Consider the following 19,604-nt stretch of genomic DNA (forward strand, 5'->3'; position numbering starts at 1 on the left):
TGACTAATTCAATATGTTCTCTAGACTAGTGGTATTCAACCTGTGGTCTGCAAACCCTTAGGGGTTCACAGGCTGTCTAAGGGCTCCACGAAAGTTGACTATGATGAATCAGAAGTATGTGAATTCCCACACTTACAATTCAAAGGGGTGCACACCTCCATTTGAAATTTCCAAAGGGGTCTGTACTTCCATTTGAAATTATTTAGGGATCTGCTAATGAAAAAATGTGAAAAGCACTGCTCTAGACAAAATATTGCAGTGCAGTGTGTCAGCAAAGCAGACAGCAATGTAGTCGAGCCTGAAACTTTTGGGGATGTCATTATGGATCCCTTAGGGAGAAAAACAGGTTTATTCAGAAACATTAAAAAAATCATTATATGCTATAGCCTGTTGCGTACACATGCTGTAGCAATGATGTTTTCGGAAGTTTTTGTTCCTGGTTACAAATATATAAAGAGATGTAAGTTATTAATGATTGCTTAAGTGTGTACAACTTGGCAAGAACTTACGCAGAGTACATGGCATTGTTATTGTTGGAGTAACTTTTAATGAAAAATATTGATACTTTAAAGAACACAATATATTTCATACTTTTCTGTAAATGGACTATACATTAAATATTTCTGTCCTCTAGAGTTTGTATGCCGTAATGCATTTGTGTTGAACCAGGTTAAAATTTCAGATGGAATACTTCATGTTGTTTCTTCATATAGGTAATGAAGCAGCTTTACCGCTGGGTAGAGAAAAGACAGTGATAATCCACATTCTGCCTTTTTTTTTTGTTTAACAAACCATTTTTCTGAAATAGTTATCCCTCAGGAAAATTGGGTCAGCTCCTTATTCCAGACAAAACTCTTCTGTATTCTATTTATTTTAAAGGAACTGCTTTGCTAAATGCTTTTCTGTCTGCTTATTTTCTGACTTGTTCTTATTGTTTCTTAGTTGTTTCAGGGCTTAGCTGTAGTATTGTTTGTAATAATTTTTAAAATAAAGTACAGCAGATTATAATGCATTCCAATCTTTGTGTGATTGCCTAATATTTATTTTGACAGGGCTGGAAAAGACATGGTTTTTATTGTTACCTGATTGGAAGTACATTTGCATCGTTTCCTGAAGCTAATCAGACCTGTGGAAGAAACCAGGCTAATCTAGCTAGTGTTGAAGACAGGTATATAAAAGGGTTTGTAATCTGAGGGCTGATAGGATCTTATCAGTAATGTTTTAAAATAATCTAGATCACTGAAATAAAATTTTTGATGTTGATAAAAATTAGAGATAAGCATGAGAAATGAAATTAGGTCTGCATATTAACCTTCTCAAAATTATCGTGCTTGCGGTTAAATCCAAGGGATTGAGTTCAGTTCATAGTCAAAAGGGACCGGTCTGAATAATCACTATTGAAGAGTCTACAGACCAAATTAGTCCCTCTTCTGTACTGGAGCAGTCCCATTATTACAAATAGGGCCAACAATGGTGTGTAACTTCAATTTCATGAAGATTTCAATCAATGATAATTAAAGAGAATTATGTTTGATCTTTCTTAGCTGTGGTGGTTTAGCCAAGTTTAGTAAATTGTATGTCTGTGAAAGCTATTTTTTGTTGCCAAATGAGCAGCTATGGCTCTGAATCATAGAATCATAGAAAATTAGGGTTGGAAGGGACCTCAGGAGGCCATCTAGTTCAACCCTCTGCTCAAAGCAGGAGCATCCCCAACTGTGTAATCACAGCAAGGCTTTGTCTAGCTGGATCTTAAAAACTTCCAAGGACTAAGATTCCATAACCTCTCTGGATAACCTGTTCCAATGCTTTACTATTCTCCTAGTGAGCAAGTTTTTCCTAACTTAAACTTCTCTTGCTGCAACTTGAGACCATTGCTTCTTGTTCTATAATCTGCCACCACTGAGAACTGTCTAGCTCCATCCTCTCTGGAACCACCCTTCAGGTAGCGGAAGGCTGCTTTTAAATCCCCTCTTGGTCTTCTCTTGTCTAGACTAAATAAACCCAGTTTCATTAGATTCTCCTTGTAAATCATGTGCCCCATAGAGGATCTGATGTGAATGTGATAGGGGAAGCAAATCCTCTGATCAAGAAGGTGCCATTTTACCTAGTAATATTTTAGAGTATGCATACAAGCTAAGTACAGACATTTGGAGAGGTTTTGCGGAAGTTAGATTGGGTTAAAAATGGCCACCCAATCTAAGGGAAGTCAGGATACGGGGAGGAGGGGCTAGCCAGGAGGAAAGAGTTGGAGGGATGGCAGGGCAAGCAGGCTCAGGAGGTGGGGAGGGATTGGAGATCCATGGGAGGAATGGAGGGTAGATGGGATCTGTGGAAGTGATCAGGGGGCTCGGAGGGGCAGGTGGCATCTGTGGAGGAATTGGGGGGCATCCACAGAAGGGATTGGGGGGCAGGTGGGAACTGCAGGAGTGACCAGGGAGATTGGGGATACAGGAAGCATCCATGGGAGCAATCAGGGGGCTGGCAGTGTCCATAGGAGGAATTGGAGAGGGCATGTGGGATCCATGGGAGGGGGCAGGGGGCAGGTGGGCTCTGCAGGAATGATCAGCAGGAGAGGCATGGTCCACCTGAGGTTGGTGGTATCTGGGAGGTCTTGGCAGGATCAGGGGAGTTTATGGAGTCTGGAGTGGTGGGGGGCTTGGGTGGGACCTGGGGTTATTTTTAGGTCCCTGGTTCTCCCCTCCACCCCCCTGGTGAATCTACACCCTATTTCTCCCGCCCTCTACCTCACTGATATTTTCTTTCTCAGCTGCCAGCATAAAGCATGTCCCTGATAAATCTGGCACTCAGGTGGCTTGTGGGATGAGAGGTTTGAGGGGAAGGGCTGTTCCAGGGTGGGAGTGAGGGGCAAGGGGTTGTGGGGACTAAAAATAGCCTGAAGCAAGGGGGTGGGTAGGAAAAGCACAGCCTCAGGGCTGGGGTCAGCAGTTGGGCTTTACCAGCCCTGGGGCTGCACAAGTAACTATCTAAACATTCCATGCATTGGTCTAACCTAGATAAATTAAGTTTGAGTGTATATCAATCCAGGTCTATCTTAGACTGGGTTCTGCCATTTTTAGACTGGTCTGTGGGCACAGAACTTCTGTTCTGTTATGGGCTTATATTGGTTTCGAAACACTAAGACTGGGTTTTAAGTGCAGGATCTGCCCCTGGGCAAACTAAATTAGATTAGGTAGCCATATTCAATCTGATCCCCCTCCCCCTAATTTTCCCTCCCCCCTGAATGTCTACGCTTATCCTTAAAAGTATACATACAGACAAACTAAGCAAAGGGTAAATGGTTTTGTACCTGAGAATCCATCACCATGCAACTGTGTAAAATGTCACATGTGTTGGTGATACACAGCTTCGAATGTTACATGTTGGATGACTGAGAGCTCCTAGCTCCTAAGCAAAGCCCATTGTGTCAATATGGCTCTTCATAATTTTTTATATTTGTTTTCTAGTGTCTAGACAGATCTCTACATACCATGGGCTGTACAGTATATGCTCTACATTGCATGGGCTGTACATTGAAATGTGGTTAATTTTTCATGAGATAACTTGTTACTGTGGTCTTAGTGAGCTAAACCTCTGCCTGTCCTACTGATTAATACACAGAACACTGGCACATTCATCAGCTGTTCAAGCATGTCATTTCTATGTGTAAACAGACTAAATCACAATGGAATTGCTTCTAATAATTGAGAACTACTAACTTATGCCTTCTGTAGGACCTCTCAAGCCAGCTGATCTTACAAAGCATTGAAAACTTCAGCTTTTCTTGGCTCACTGAGACATGCACAAACAACCATTACATTTTTTCAGATGTACCTTCTGTTTTCGTGCTAAGTGAACGTAAGAGTGAAAAGCAAAACTTTACCTACTTTACTTCCTCATAATCACGTAATTCCTATGTTGCAAGCACCTTAATTCTTGGTAGAAAGACTCGCATTAAGCTTTTATCTACATAATCATACAGTTCTTATATAGCAAGCCAAACGGAATCCTTTTTGCACCCATAATTTTTGTAATATTTTTGTCTTTATTTTAAAAGTCAAAATGCATCTCATGAAAAGTTAAAAGTGGATAATTACTCACCTGTGGCTAATTATGTATTAGTACTGATCCGCTTGGAGTGATGATTTAACCACATTTTACTGAATTGTCCTGTATGTGGGCATATGTATGTATACAGGCAGTCCTCGACTTACGGCGTTTTGACTTATGGTGATCGCATTTGCGGTGCTCCGCCATTTACACCCATGCTATTACTTATGGTGCTGGATCCTCACACTTACAGCACTACAGGGAAATTTACAGTGAGAAAAAGAAGGCAGTAAAACAAACATGGATTTTACAAACATGGATCAGCTTCTCAACAAACATGGATTTTACAAACATGGATCAGCTTCTCTGGGCACCGCACTTCAAGGGGAATGTGGCTAGCATTGAGAAGGTCCAGAGGAGGGTCACTCGCATGGTTAAGGAGCAGTGGGGCAGGCCCTATGAGGAGAGGCTAAAGGGTCTGAACCTATCCACAAGAGAAGGCTGAGAGGGGATCTGATGGCTGTTTACAAACTCACTTGGGGGGCCAGCGAGAATTGGGGTAGACTCTGTTCTCCTGGCCACCACCTGGGGTTACTAGGAATAACAGCCACAAATTGTTAGACAGACAAAGTTCCTTGGGTGAATTTGATATCTTTTATTAGACCAACCCAAATAGTTGGAGAATAGTTATTAAGCAAGCTTTCGAGTTCAAAAACCCTTCGTTAGGCTAAGGACGTTTCAGCAGTTGGTGTGTGCTCTTCCTGGATGGAATGAAAAGTAAAGAAGCCAGGGTTGGGCTGGGGAGTCAGTTGCCAGGCAGATTATATTATTAATTATATATGAATTATAATCATGGACTAAACATAGACATTGGATTTTTGATACATTATAATCTGCCTGGCAACTGACTCCCCAGCCCAGCCCAGCCCCTGGCTTGTTTACTTTTCATTCCATTCAGGAAGAGCACACACCAACTGCTGACACTTCCTTAGCCTGACGAAGGGTTTTTGAACTCAAAAGCTTGCTTAATAACTATTCTCCAACTATTTGGGTTCGTCTAATAAAAGATATCAAATTCACCCAAGGAACCTTGTCTGCCTGTGTCCTTAGACCAACACAGCTACAACCTACACCCCTACAAATTGTTAGAGGAAGGTTCAGGCTGGACATCAGGAGACATTACTTTACAGTTAGGGCTGCCAGGCTCTGGAATGGATTCCCAAGGGAAGTGGTACTCTCTTCTACCTTGGGGGGTCTTCAAGAGAAGGCTGGACAGATATTTGGCTGGGGTGATATGACTGTAGCACCCATTCCTGCCTGGGGTTAGGGGGTCGGATCTGATGATCTGCTTAGGTCCTTTCTGACCCTAAGCACTATGAAACTATGAAAAAGCCATCAAGTGGCCCTAAGTCTCCACAAAAATCTCCCCAAAGCAGCTCTTCTGGATTCCATAACCCTGATGAAGGTGTGCCTTCACCTTCTGATTAAATAAAACTTTATGTGATTAGTTGCTGTATTGCCCTGTTTAATCGATTTATATACAGTACACTTTAGAAAGCTTTGTACTGTACAGTGTATATCATTTATAGTTGATTAAATCGTTGATTTAAATATGGTGTTTATGGACATTTCTATAAAAAGTAGGGCATCAGGCGCTTGGTCAGGAACATAACTCCCTATTATAACATTGTTTCTATGGGAAAATCTGATTCGACTTGTATCGTTTTGACTTGCAGCATCTTTTTCAGGAATGTAACCCGCCGTAAGTGTGAGAACTGCCTGCACTGTGTCTTCTAATTTAATGCAAATGATCAATAGCCAGTTTCATCTGGCCTTCAAATTATACAAATATGTATGTTTAATTAGTTTGACATTTCAAGATTGCAACTGTTTTGATGAGCCTTGTAGGTATTTCTTAAACTTGTTATAATTGACTTTCTCTCTTCATCTCTCTAGTCCTGGGCACTTTGTCTTTGTGAGTCTCAGTTCTCAGCTTACATGCTTGCTAATTTAAGTAGTTAATTTAAGTTTTTATAATGCTACTCTAGATATCACGCTTCGGTTTATTTCCTTTCTAGCCTTCAAACCCTTAAAAAGCTCAGAAATAGATATTTGTTCCTCATTTAACATCAAACTGACATGTATATAGCAACAAGTAATTAAATATGTAGCTATTGTAAGCAGTGGCATAGGTAATGACCTTTCCGCCCTGAGCAAAACTCCCATCCTTTGTGTGTGTGTGGGGGGTTGGGAATTGCTGGAGAGCAGGGGAGGGAGAAGGGGGAAGGAGGGTTATCTTATCTACCCCAAGTGTCCCCATATCTGTGGCCTCTGGCTGGGCAGTGCATAGAAGTTTCACACATGGCAAAGACTGAAGGGGAGGCAGAGGCCTTTTTGGTGCCCCCATCAAGTTGGCACCTGGGGCTGATGCCCCCCTTCCATCCTTCAGTTACCCTGAATCTAAGAACTAAGATTAAACAGGGTTTCTTCTTTATCCTTCCTTTGTTCACCTCCACTTCATTCCTCCACCATGTAATCTTGTTTACAGAAAAAAAGGAAGAAGTGATTTGATTTCAAAGTTCATACAATACTTATTGAGTGGTAGTTAGCTGTATTCATCTAAATTCAGAATTAGAGACATTTCTGAATGAGTTAGTCTTTTGCTACTCTGCTCTGCCTTTTGCCTGACAATATTTATTCATAAATATTATGTTCCTTTGCTTTGTCTGAATAAACCACTCATTTATAAACTCTTACATAAATCACTTAATGAAAATGACACATTTTGATTAAATCTAGAGGTAATATTAATTCAATATTTTATTTTATTTTATTACAGATATGAACAAGCCTATCTGACTAGTTTGATTGGGTTAAGGCCTGAAAAATATTTTTGGATTGGCCTTTCAGATATACAAGAAAAAGGGACTTTCAAGTGGACAAGTGGTGAATCTGTCTTATTCACCCACTGGAATTCAGAAATGCCTGGTATATATGAAAGTATATTGAAAATAGCATCTAGTCATGTTATTTGGTACCAAAAGACTGCACTGGCTCTTTGGTGGTAGGGTTTTGTCATTAGAAAGTTTGTTACTTTGGCATAAATGGTGGAATGATGCCCGCACTATGTTAGCCTGCTGGTTCATGCTTTTTGGTAAAGGTTTAAACTGAAATCAAGATCTATGGGCCAGTCAATTTAGTGCAAGGTAACTTAGTGCTGTATGTTTAGGGGCAAAAGAGAATAAAGAAAAAAAATCCTATATGTTATCTGTGGCATTTTAAGTATTCATCTTAAAAATATAGGCATGTACAGGATGAAAATATAATTTCTTACCAACAGGTTTTCCTGTAAACATTAGATTTCTTAAATTGTTTTGATATTTGAGGATTTTTCAGTATATTCATAGTGAACTACTCAAGTATAAGTCACTCTGTAGCAGAAGATCAAAACAAGAGTTTTTGCACCTCTTAACTCTTAAACTTTATTTTCAACAATTAGGTACTATCGGGCATTGTGCTGGCCAGATTTACCAACCAGTCCTTATCAACCCCCCTCCCCAACAAAACAAAACAAAACAAAACAAAAAAGCTGTAACATTTCTCCATAAAGTCAATTAAAAATCTGAGCTGTCCAGAAAAAAACTAAGCAGCTGTGAGCTTGATGGAAGGTCCATTGTCTGAATTAAGCTGGATGCAAATGTTGATGTATGGACAGAGTGGAGCCACCATGTGTCTGAGCAGGAGTACAGCTAGGTGCCCTGCAGGGAGCTCTCCATCAGGGCTGTGGCCTATGGGAACCTCCACAGTGCCCTTCCCCCACCATAGCCACATGCTGCCACTTTGTCCCATTGGCTGCTTGCTTGAATGGTAGTCAGGGCCATGCTTTCCCAGGCATTCTGAGGACTGGGCAGGACAAGGAAGGGTGCAGTGTGGCTGGGACAGAGATATGGGGCAGGAGGAGTAAGAGGTTATAGGTCAAAGTTTGTGTTAGTTTTGGGGGGAGCAGGGATGGCAGGCATCAGGTTGAGGTTGAGACAGGATTCTGTTGCAAGTGTCAGGGTGTAGGGTCAGTAGGGACCCCTGGGATAAAGACAGCACAGTGTAAAACTATTGTTGTAGTCACATAAGACTGTGGTCTGTGTTAAAACCCTAAATTTGAGCCTGGCTCTTACTGATGTTTAGGAGCTGGCAGAAGGGTTATATTTGTATTATGTAAAATATGCATTAGTAAAAATGTCTGGTTGTCAGTAAAAATCTTTCAGATTGCCAGTAAAAAAAAATGTGGGGCTTGGCAACTTTGGAGCTAGCCCTTGGCAAAGGATGGGCTACATTCATTATGACCAATTTCTATATTATTTTTATTAAGTTACTAGGTTTAAGATTTAGGTTCAAATATTTTAGTCATTCAGAAATGCCTACTGGCTTTGAAAGTTTGTATGTTTCCTACAATGTATGTGCAAAAGAATGTAACATATATACAGACAAAATGCTCATCAGAGAGGATCGTAGCTGAGATCAGAGCATCAAAAAAATAATTGAGTTTAGAGAACTGCAGATGGTGGTGTTTCAGTGCTGGCTTAGAGGCACACTAAGCTCACTGAGCGCCCAGGGAAGGGAGGGTGGTGGTAGTGGTGGAAGGAAGCACTGAGTGCTCTCAACCATTATTGGGTTGGCTGTTAAAGGGTGACAGGATGACATACACTTATTCAGTTTGCCAATATATGGTTCAATCACAAATTCAGGGAATGATCTTAATGATTTGTTTGTTTGAATATGAGTTTGAATTTGTGCAGAAATATATATATTTGTAATATCAGAACTGAATCCAAATCGTATGCAATTTTGATTTTTCTATATTTTTGCTTACAAAAAGGAAGAAAGCCTGGTTGTGTTGCTATGAGAACTGGAATTACAGGTGGATTATGGGATGTTATAAAATGTGAAGAAAAGGCAAAATTTCTCTGCAAGCAGTGGGCTGAGGGAGTGACGCCTCCACCTGTACCTACTACAACTCCTGTCCCCACATGCCCTGGTGGTTGGGATTCAAACAATCGCATCAGCTTCTGTTTCAAAGTCAGTGTACTTAATTTTGAGTTAGGTAGATATTGTACTTGAAGTTAATAAATGCAAAAGGAATGTAAACAATAATAACTGGCATAAAGGCAATCATGCATATAAATACTGAAATGATCCTTGAGTATTCTGTAAACTGAGGGCATGTCACAGCTTTCTCAGGAGAAACCACATGTGTACAGATGTTCAGGATTTTTCTCCCAGAAAAAAACTGGCTGCTCTGAGAGAAAAATGACCTAGGAATGACAAAGGTTAAATCCTTTCTGGAAGAGAGCAAATTTCTATGCATGTTTTCTCTTGATAGAAGGCACAGCAGAGTCCTCCAGCCTCCCAGGGTGCTTTGTCCCTGCTCCTTCCTTTGGGAGACAATGTTATTTATTTGACTCTGATATTCTGGCCTAGTATTCACAATCCCAACATTGTCCTGCAGGGAGACGCAGGTAAACCCTGAACAGTGGATCAGCCATGATGGTTTGTGCATTGCTGTCATCTGTCTACAGGCTTGAAGAAGCCAGAGTATGCTGACATGTATGCGCAGAGGCCACCTGGCTTTGTAGCTTCAGCATTGCAAGCTCCCTGGTCTTCAAGGGTTCAGCATTCAAATGTCTGTTCAGTGGGGTTTGTGGTTTTCTCTGTTTAAAAAAACCCAAAATTTGTGTTTTTCCTCATTTAAAATGAAACTCCACTATATATGTAGGTATCAGTTGAAAACAATGTTTTATTGACATATTTACAATTTTACATTGTAAAACTGGGCATGGGGCCGCACCCAAGTGGGACCAGCTCTGGAAAGGAGCTGCCTCTGTGGCCCAGTGGGTGGGACCTGGGGTGCAAGGGAATGCCACACACTAAGGTGAGGCACAGCAGTGGCTACAGTGGTATTGTAGAGTTGTGCCCCCTGCTGTTGCTGGGTGGGCTGGGGTGCATCACCTTGGGGTCCATGGCAGCACAATGCTCCCTCCTGCACCAGGTTCTGGCTGCTGGGTGGTAGAGGTAGATTCTCCAGAGATGGTTCAGCATTGTTGCAGCCCTGCACCCCACTGCAGCACAGGAATCTCAGGGGGCACGTGCCCCCTTTGCCATGTTGCCTTGGTTCCTCCCCCTCACTGCATCATCTGTGTTCTCCCACCCACCAACACATTGCCTGTGACCCCCACAACTCCATAGACTTACTTGGAGGGAACTGTGGGTGCTTCAGGAGCTGTTCTCCAGCACACTGCCTGGCTGCCATGTGCATGTATGCATGTGGCACCCCCTGCATCCTGCAGCCCTAGGCTAGAACTCTGCCAGTCTGCAAAGGAAAACCTGTAATTTCCTGCATTTTTCTCCTTTAAAGGAGAAAAATCCATGATTTAAAATCCATGATTTTCCCCCATTAAAAGGGAAAATCTGTGATCTGTGTGAGTATCTGCACTGTGACTTCAATTTAATGAGGAGAAATTTTCAATGTTCTCATTTAAAGGGGAAAATCCATGATTTTCTCATTTAAAGGAGAAAATCTGTGATTTTTCCTTTAAAGGGGAAAACTTGTGGGGTTTTTTCCATTCAAGGAGAAAATCCACCTTTTCTCACAGCAAACAGAAAACCCAAATCCCTGCTGTTCTGGCATCTGCAAATAAGTTTCTCTACCAGAAAAACAAACCTGGGAGAATTCTCTTAGGCCATTTGAATGTGTTTACAGACTTATTTACAAACCACATATAGAAGAGGTACCTAATCCATCACTGAAATGCCAACAAATCCTCTAAGTTTTTAAATGCCAACCATTAAGTCCTTTAAGTTTTAAATGGGCCTTTCCTCATGTGTTGTAATATAGCAAATATTGCTCTCCCAAGTGTTCTCCTGTTACCTGAAGCAAACATTTCCAAGTGAGAAAGAGTCAGTATATTCAGTTATACTTATAACCTATTTTTAATTTTGCATGATTTGCTTTTCGACTTGTTATGACATCCTACCACAGGAAAAATTGCAAAGGTTTCTTATTTTTTACGATGCATACAAGGTACTGTATCTGATTATAAAATATACTTTCTATAGCCTTACTCAAGAGAACAAAAGAAAACCTGGTTTGAATCTCGAGATTTTTGTAGAGCTATAGGAGGAGATCTGGCCACGGTTAACGGTAAAGAAGAACAGTATGCAATATGGCGCTCTATAGCGTAAGTATCTGCACGTGAGTTCACCTTAATAAGGAGAAATTTACCTTTTGATCCTTTCTGAAATAGTTGGTTTAAGATGAAAATTTATAATCTAGTGTAATATTTATTGTTCCAGTTAAAATTTCAGTGCTATCAGCCAGTTTATCAAAGTTACTGGTAGTTGTGAATAATTCCTTTTTTTTAATTATCTGGAGACAGACGCTCAGTATTTGCATACGAATCTAGCAAATTTAAGAAAATGTTTTACAAAGAGTTTATCAAACTGTTTGAGGTGATAATTTTATTTATTTTGTATGTGTGCATTTTGCTTATCCTTTTTCCCTATTGAATGTTTTAGAAACAGTGGACTCTATCATCAAAATTTCTGGATTGGTTTATTTTACTTGAATCCTGATGATGGATTTTCGTGGAGTGATGGTTTTCCAGTGAGTAATTGTTTTTCACAAGAATATTTTTTTCATGATGTGATGATCTGTCCGTTATGTCTTTCTATTCCCAATCATATGCATCGACTAGCTTTGGTATAACTGAATAGTAAGCTCAAAACTAGATTAAGCATGCAATACACTACTTTTTTTTTATTTATAAAATGGAATTAAAATAAAAGGAAGGGGATAAAAATAATAAGACAATATAGTTTCTATACATGGATTACATTCACAATATTAAAGTACCTTTGACTGTTCTAAGAAAGAAGGGTTTTTCAGCAATCTTTTTTTTTCTTGGCCATCTCTCATTATGCAGGACTGACAAAATTAATGTAGGTGCAAAGTATAATGAGAAATATTTCTAAATATTTTCTGTGACACTTGGAACCATGGATAGTTTCTCCTTTATCCTTTTGTTTTGTTTGGCTGATAAGGGAAGGGGTAAGGAGCAGAGCAGCTGATCATGATGGGGTCAGGGAACAAAGGGGCAGATTGTGGAGGGGGCAGGAGTCAGTGTGACACTCAGGGCATGTCCACACATGTAAGCATGTGTGCTTGCGGCAGTTCAAATAGAGGCAGTGCAAATCTGAGCTGGGGCTTTTTGCTTCAGCACATGTGCTCGCACGTGCACTTTGTCATGGAGCAAATTGTGCCACTTGGGGCAAAATAACCCTGCCTGGCTCCTCCCAGATCTGCAGCCAGGGGGAGCTAGAGCCTGGGGCCAGCACCTGTGTTGTCCCCAGCAGTATAAAAAGCCACCCTGACAAGTAGGTCAGGGCTACTAGCTCTCAGGAGCTTCTGGAGCCCAGCCAATTGGTACCTGGGGACACTACTCCTTGTGCCAGCTGGACTGGTGAAGCAGCCCTGAGAGTTCCCTGTACCCTCTACCCACTGCAGCAGTCTGGCAGTGGGGGCTGCTGCCTGACTGTGACCTGCTACGCACCTGCCAGACTCAGATGGGGACTTCAGAGCCAGTAGAGGCATCTGCCTCTCTGGGCCAGCTGCCAGTGGACTACGGTTGCAGGGTTGGCCTTTGTGTGGCACTACTGCCATTTGTGCCCCCTGCCTAGCCATCTGGACAGCTGTAACCTGGAAGATGTTCCGGGTGTGGTGGCCTGCTTTGAACTGTCAAAGCATGTCCTCCTGGCTCCATTTGTCCAGGAGGTCAGCCACAGCCAGCTGGGTCCAAGGTGCCAGCTCTGAGCAAGCAGGGTCCTGCCACTGGCCTCCCTAGCAGGAATTCTGGTGCTCCCTATTGGCAAACTGGGATTTTTTTTATCAGGGATTTTTCAAAGTCACTCTCTAAAATACCCCCAAATCCATGTTTCTCCACAAGTAAAACAAAAGACCACTATAAAGACAGAGAACAAGACAGAGACAGCAATCAGTTGGACAATGTTTTATTGATATATCTACAGTGTTAAAGCAAGTCTCTTATCATAATAATAAAGTGAACTCTAAATATATGTTTCATGAATTCATGAATAAATGTTTTGCTGCACTCCCACAGGGTGATGGCCCTGCCAACAGGGGGTTTGGCCCTCTCACAAGGGCCGCATGTTTCAGCACCAGGGTGAGGGCCAACCATAGAGACACTCCGGCAGCCAGAGCATTTCCATGGAGCCTCCAGTTGCCTCAGGGCATGGTCCTGACCATGCCCTGCTCCACTTTTTTAAACATTGATATTTTTAGACCCCTGAATATCTAGGGGTCTTATTTTTTCCCTGCACTGCAAGTTTGCAGTGCAGGGAACATTTTTTTGTTCCCACACATGCCTGTTGCCCTGCCTCAAAGGGGTTTGATGTGGGGCAAGAGGCATGTGCGCACTCATGTGGACGTGCCCTCAGAGGGGTGGGGTTTAACTTGTGGCACATGTGGACTTATAGCATGTTTGCCAAAAAAGTTGGTCTCTGCTTTACTACCTGTATGTCAGAGTAACTCTACTAAAGCAAAGATGTAAAACTAGAGTTAACACAATAGTGCATTTTATGGGTGTGTTCAATTTCCAATAAAGGTGGTTAAAATATTTTGATGGGGCAGTTTTCTATCAGAAAATGCTGACATGTATCACAGGAACATCATAATTTAATTCTCCAGAAAAAGTTTCAACTTCTTTGTTTTGCTTCAATAAAGTTGAAATATTTTGCTAAAATTAAATGTGTTGGTTTGATTTTATTTAAATTCATTGCACTTTCTTTATCTGTATTGTAAGTTTAAATGTAACAATTGTAATCTTAATATTATATATATCAAAATGTTTTAATGTTATCAAAACAAAACATTCCAATGGTTCCAAATTGAAATATTGCAAAACTTCTGTTGTACAATAAATTGTTGTTATTACATAATAATATGTAATATGTAATATATAACAACAATAAATTGTTGTTATATATTCAAAAATCAACATTTTTACATCTTGTTTGGAAATTCCAGCTTCTGATCTGTTACATTAACACTGGAAAGCCATCTTGGTTTTCTGTTTTAATACTATGAAACCCAATTATGTCCTTTTCATATGAATAAAATTGTAACCAAACTATGTTTTCACGACAGGTGAGGTATGAAAACTGGGCCTTTGGAGAGCCAAATAATTATCAAGGAGTTGAACTTTGTGTGGAGCTTACTGGAGATTCTAGCATGCTATGGAATGACAGGCATTGTGATTATTTACATGCCTGGATTTGTCAAATAAAAAAAGGTACGACTACTTCCCTTTTTAAATTGGGACAAAAACCACCCTTCACCACACACCTCAAGAAGCTGATATTTCTTTAAAAAGCCTAAAGCTTTGTAAAACTATCTCTGGAATATTGTGTATAAAAATGAAATGTGAAAATTGCATTAGTTCACTTAATTTCAGTAAGTTCAGAGATACAGAATATCTTACTGGGTCCCTGCTATTTTCTTTGAGACTTTGTCTTGCTCTTTTTCCATGACTTAACCAAACAAATGACATTCCTTTCTTTATCACGAGTCCAAGTAGACTGAATTTCAAATTCACATCTGATTTTTCATTTCCATTGGTTCAAACCTTTCCAAACACATTATATTTAGAGTTTAATTACTTGAGTCCAGGGTCAGGTCTTTGGAAAACATTTATTTTATGATGGCATCAAACTGAACAGTTCTACATGCAAATAACATGTAGTTAACAAAGCTCAGACAATTATTTCATCACAGAAACCTATTTTGGAAGAGTTTGGATGGAAATTGAGACATTATTAATGAAAGTAAACTGCTAGTTAAAAAAATCAACTTCATGCTGATGAAAAGATTTATAGAAAATGCAGTGAGAAATTCCTCTAAGAAATTACTACCTTTTGAGATGTTTTTTCTGGAAGATAAATCATTATAAACAAATGATCTAAGCCTGGTTGCTGAGTCTTGCCATTCTTCTGCTCCCAGCTTGAATTCATGAAATCCATTGGCAAAATGCCCCATTCCTTCTTGTGATGGTCCAAGTAGGGAATCCCAACCTACTATTGCTATCAGTTACTCTTTTAATTTTACAGGTCTGTGTGGTGGAAGGGTTGGTATGTTGCTATATGATAATGTTTTGATTTTTTTGTTTGTATTTTAAATGTGGAAGATATCTAACAAATTACATGTAAAATGATATTTAAAAACTTTAAGTTGCAAAGTCAAACACTTAAAATTGAGAAAGTCTCTTCCAGTTATCTCTTCAGCCTTAATTTTGGGCATCCCTATGCATATGTATTGTGATACCATATTACATTATATCCCATAATGTTTTTGTTTCAAAGGTTTCTTGCCTCATTCATTGTTTGTTGGTGCCACTCTGGCCCCATGACTTGTTTACTGTGCACTGTTCAAACCCTGTTCTGATGACAGAACTGTTCATTTCCTCATTGGATTTTCTGTTATGCTCATTGCTATTGTACCAGAATACTTTGGAGCACAGTTATGTAATGAGTCATTAGCTTCCTTCTCTTCCTGCAAATGGGAAATGAAAATTTGCAAATTAACTTTTAAACTTGAAAATTAACTTCTTTTCTACCTTGGTGAACATATAACACCCACAAAGTCTCCTTATGCCTGCTGAAGGGTGTTTGTGCCCAAAAGCTTGCAAATAATTTTTGTCCAACTATTTAGTTGGTCTAATAAAAATGTTACATCTACCCAAAGAACCTTTCCTGCCTATGTCCTTAGACCAACAACCTTGCTAAAGTTATGATATATCATGTCCACTTCTCCTGGCATCCACAGAAACAGTCATTTCATCATAAAAGGCAATCAGGTTGTTCAGTCATGACTTGCCATTGGTCAATCCATGCTGATTGTTCCAAATCACCTTCTCCTCCAAGTGCTTAGAAATGGATTCCTTGAGGATCTGCTCCATGATTTTTCCAGGGACTGAGTTGAGGCTGTAGTTCCCTGGATTCTCTTTCTTTCCTTTATTAAAGATGAACATTATATTTGCTCTTTTCCAATCATCTGGGACCTCTCTGAATTGTCATGAGTTTTCAAAGATAATGGCCAGCGGCTCTGCAATCACATTGGCCAACTCCCTCGGCATCCTTGGATTCATTACATCTGGCTCCATGGACTTGTATATGTACTGCTTTTCTAAATAGTCCCTAACCTTTTCTTTCACCACGGTTGACTGCTCACCTTCTCCCCAAACTATGCTGCCAGATGGAGTAATCTAGGAGCTGGCCTTGCCTGTGAAGACTGAAGTGAAAAAGGCATTGAGTACTTCAGCCTTTTCTGCATAATTGGTCACTAGGATGCCTCCTCCATTCACTAAAGGGCCCACTTTTTCCGTGATCTTCCTCTTGTTGGTGACACTTCTAGAAATGTTTCTTGTTACCCTTTGTATCCCTTGCTGGCTGAAACTCCAATTGTGCTTTGGCCTTCCTGATTTCATTCCTGCATGCCTGAATACTCTTATACTCCTCCCTAGTTTTCTGTCCAAGTTTCCACTTCTTATAAGCCTCCTTTGTGTTTTATCTCAGTGAAGAGCTCTCTGCTAATCCAAGCTAGTCTTCTGCCATATTCACTAGTCTTCCTGCGCATTGAGATGGTTCATTCCTGTGCTCTCAGTAAGGTTTCCTTAAAATAAGACTAGCTGTCCTGGACTCCTTTTCCCCTCAGGCTGGCCTGCCAGGGGATCCTACCCATCAGTTCCCTGAGTGAGTCAAAGCCTGCTTTTCTGAAGTCCAGGATACATACTCTGCTGTGCTCTCCTTCCTTCCTTTTCTCAAGACCCTAAATTCAATCATTTTATGGTCACTGCTGCCCAAGTTGCCATCCACTACTACATTCCCTATCAATCCTTCCCTGTTTCTGAGGAACAGGTCAAAAAGAGCATGGCCCATAGTTGCCTGCTCCAGCACTTGCACCAGGAAGTTATCTCCAACACTCTCCAAAAGCTTCCTGCATTGCCTGTCCACTGCTGTATTGCCCTCCCAGCAGATGTCAGGGTGATTGAAGTCCCACATGAGAAATGTAATCTGGAAAGTTCCTCTGTCCATTTGAAGAAAGCCTCATCCACCTCATCCTCCTGGTCTGGTGGTCTATAGCAGAGCCCCACCACAACATCACCCTTGTTGCTCTCTCCTCTGGCCCTAACCCAGGGACTTTCAACAAGCCTATCTCCAGTTTCTTGCTGGATCTCTATGAAAAAGAGCTGTATGATTGACTCAAAGTGAAACTCTTTTTCCTTCTCCTTCTCTTCCTCCTCCTCCACCCTGCTTGTCCTTCCTGAACAGTTTATACCAATCCATGACAGTACTCTAGTCATGAAAACTATCCTACCAAGTCTCTGTTATTCCAATCAAATCACAGTTCTTTAACTCTGTGAGGATTTCCAATTCTTCCTGCTTGTTTCCTAGGCGCTGTACATTCATGTACAGACACTTGGGATAACAAGCCAACTGCGTGTCTTTCTCAGGAAGAATGAGAAGGCTTTCCCTGTTGCCCTCACCTGCTTGTGCTTCTTCCAGGGCACCCAATTCCCCACTTACCTTAAGCCTTTATGTGTATAAAGCACTGTAGCTGTGTAGCAGTCTGCCAGCTCAAGGAGCCTGGAGGCAGTCTTCAGGCTTGCAAGGGCAACAATCCAGGTGCAGGCAGTAAAACCTGGTTACAAATTGCTCAGGAGGACTGGGACAGCTGATCCAGATAATGAGCTAGCCCGTAGAAAGTTAAAAGGGATCCTGAGGAAAGATGCTAGGGAGTGAGAGACTGGCAGAGGCAGTGTGTTAGGCTCTTAGGGAGAGGAGCCAGGGGCAGGCAGGCAGGCAGACAGTTGAGAGCTGATAGCTGATAGCCAAGACAGGCAGACAGCAGGGAGTGGAAGGCTGAGAGCCGAGACAGGCAGATGGCCAGGAGGGCAAGAGCTGGCGGGTCAGTACAGCAGAGCCCAAGGATCCTGCTTGGACTGCCTTCTCCTGGGAGGCGGCCAGAGACTGAGTATGCATCAGAGACTGTGTGCATGCCTTGAGAGAAGTGAGAAAAGGAAGGAGTGTGGGCTGGTAGCAGCAGACCCTAACCCAGGCATTCCCTTTGGTCTGGGAAAACACCACTGTGTTGTGTGCTTGTACAGTGACACGTGCCTATGTGGATTGACTCGTGCCTGGAGGCAGCTTGCCCCTGGGGAGTATTGATGATAAACAGGGTCTGTGAGCCAGAAAAAGGACACTGAAGGACCATGAGTGAGCTATTTAACCCTGAATGTGCTACAAGCACATTTCCTATTGATGTCAGTTGATGCAGTATGTACTCAGCACTTCCTCAGATGAAACTCTGGCACCTCAAGTGGAGTACCCAGAAAACAAGAATCACACAGCTAGTGATTACTTGTGAAAAGTTTGGTTAAAGTGATTTGCCCGGCATCACATAGATGCTTTGTGAAAGAAGATGCTATTTAAAAAAGCATTCAGCTGGCTTAGCTATAAAACCATCCTCTCCCTGCAATCCCATGCCACACTCCCAGCTTCTGCAATAAATGACAAGATGTCTTGCAGACAACAGCCTATTCAAGACATAATTCTGATCATTGCTGCAGCAGCATGTGCTTGTCTAATTAAAGACTGTCTCACAATTCAGGCAACATGGCGGGGAGAAAATAAGTTTATGTGGGTGACTTTATTTTACTATTATTTTACCAGTATTTTATTATTTTACTTATTTTTGATTTTTCAGATTGTATGGTCTTTTTGCCTTAACATAATCAAGGTAAAGTGGCCTAGTAAATTTAGCAGTGTGGGGCATACAGAAGTTGTGCCCCGTGCATATTGAAACAGTAAGAATTCAGTTCCAACACATTTAAAGGGAACTTACCATAAATATATTGCATTTAAGGACTAAAAGGATTTTTATTAATTAATTATTGATCAATTATTAACAGGGCCAAAAAAAGTTTTCTTAAGCTTATAGTGATATTTACTTTATTTTATTTTACTTAATTTCCTGCAGATTATTTCAGAAATTAGAACATACCAGTTAACAAATTCTACTCTATTACATTTAATCCATCACTGACTATAAATTAAACATCAGACATGGGACATTCCTATGAAATATATTATGTATTTTTATTTTACAGGAGCAACAGTAAAACCTGAACCAACGGAATCTCCTGCTCCCAGTAAGTTTTTGGGTTTTTTTTATGTATTTTTATTATTTTACTGAGAAAAGCTTGTACAGAAGGTACTATACATATAACCTTATTATTTATTTTGAAGAATATAAGGTTACTAGTGATGGATGGATTATAAATAAAGACAAGCAGTACTATTTCAGCACGGACAGTGTTCCTATGGAAAAAGGTCGGGAATTCTGCAAGAAGAATTTTGGTGATCTTGCTGTCGTTGATGATGAAACTGAAAGGAAGTTTCTGTGGCGATATGTAAGAAAACTATTTATTGTT

The 19,604-nt window shown here is 40.8% G+C and overlaps 1 protein-coding gene across 3 annotated transcripts in view; it reads left to right on the forward strand.

Moving 5' to 3' along the window:
• Positions 1-19,604, forward strand: part of LOC102566452 (macrophage mannose receptor 1) — a 119,920-nt gene that overhangs the window by 54,845 nt on the left and 45,471 nt on the right. For all 3 annotated transcript variants that reach the window (XM_014601565.3, XM_014601563.3, XM_019497889.2), the window contains exons 10-17: positions 1,053-1,168; positions 6,887-7,035; positions 8,921-9,120; positions 11,158-11,279; positions 11,617-11,704; positions 14,264-14,408; positions 19,281-19,322; positions 19,420-19,583. In XM_014601565.3, the coding sequence (XP_014457051.1) occupies positions 1,053-1,168; positions 6,887-7,035; positions 8,921-9,120; positions 11,158-11,279; positions 11,617-11,704; positions 14,264-14,408; positions 19,281-19,322; positions 19,420-19,583 (1,026 nt within the window). The remainder of the gene's footprint in view (positions 1-1,052; positions 1,169-6,886; positions 7,036-8,920; positions 9,121-11,157; positions 11,280-11,616; positions 11,705-14,263; positions 14,409-19,280; positions 19,323-19,419; positions 19,584-19,604) is intronic.

The sequence above is a fragment of the Alligator mississippiensis genome, chromosome 5 (genome assembly GCF_030867095.1).
Source record: "Alligator mississippiensis isolate rAllMis1 chromosome 5, rAllMis1, whole genome shotgun sequence".
Taxonomy (NCBI): Eukaryota; Metazoa; Chordata; order Crocodylia; family Alligatoridae; genus Alligator; species Alligator mississippiensis.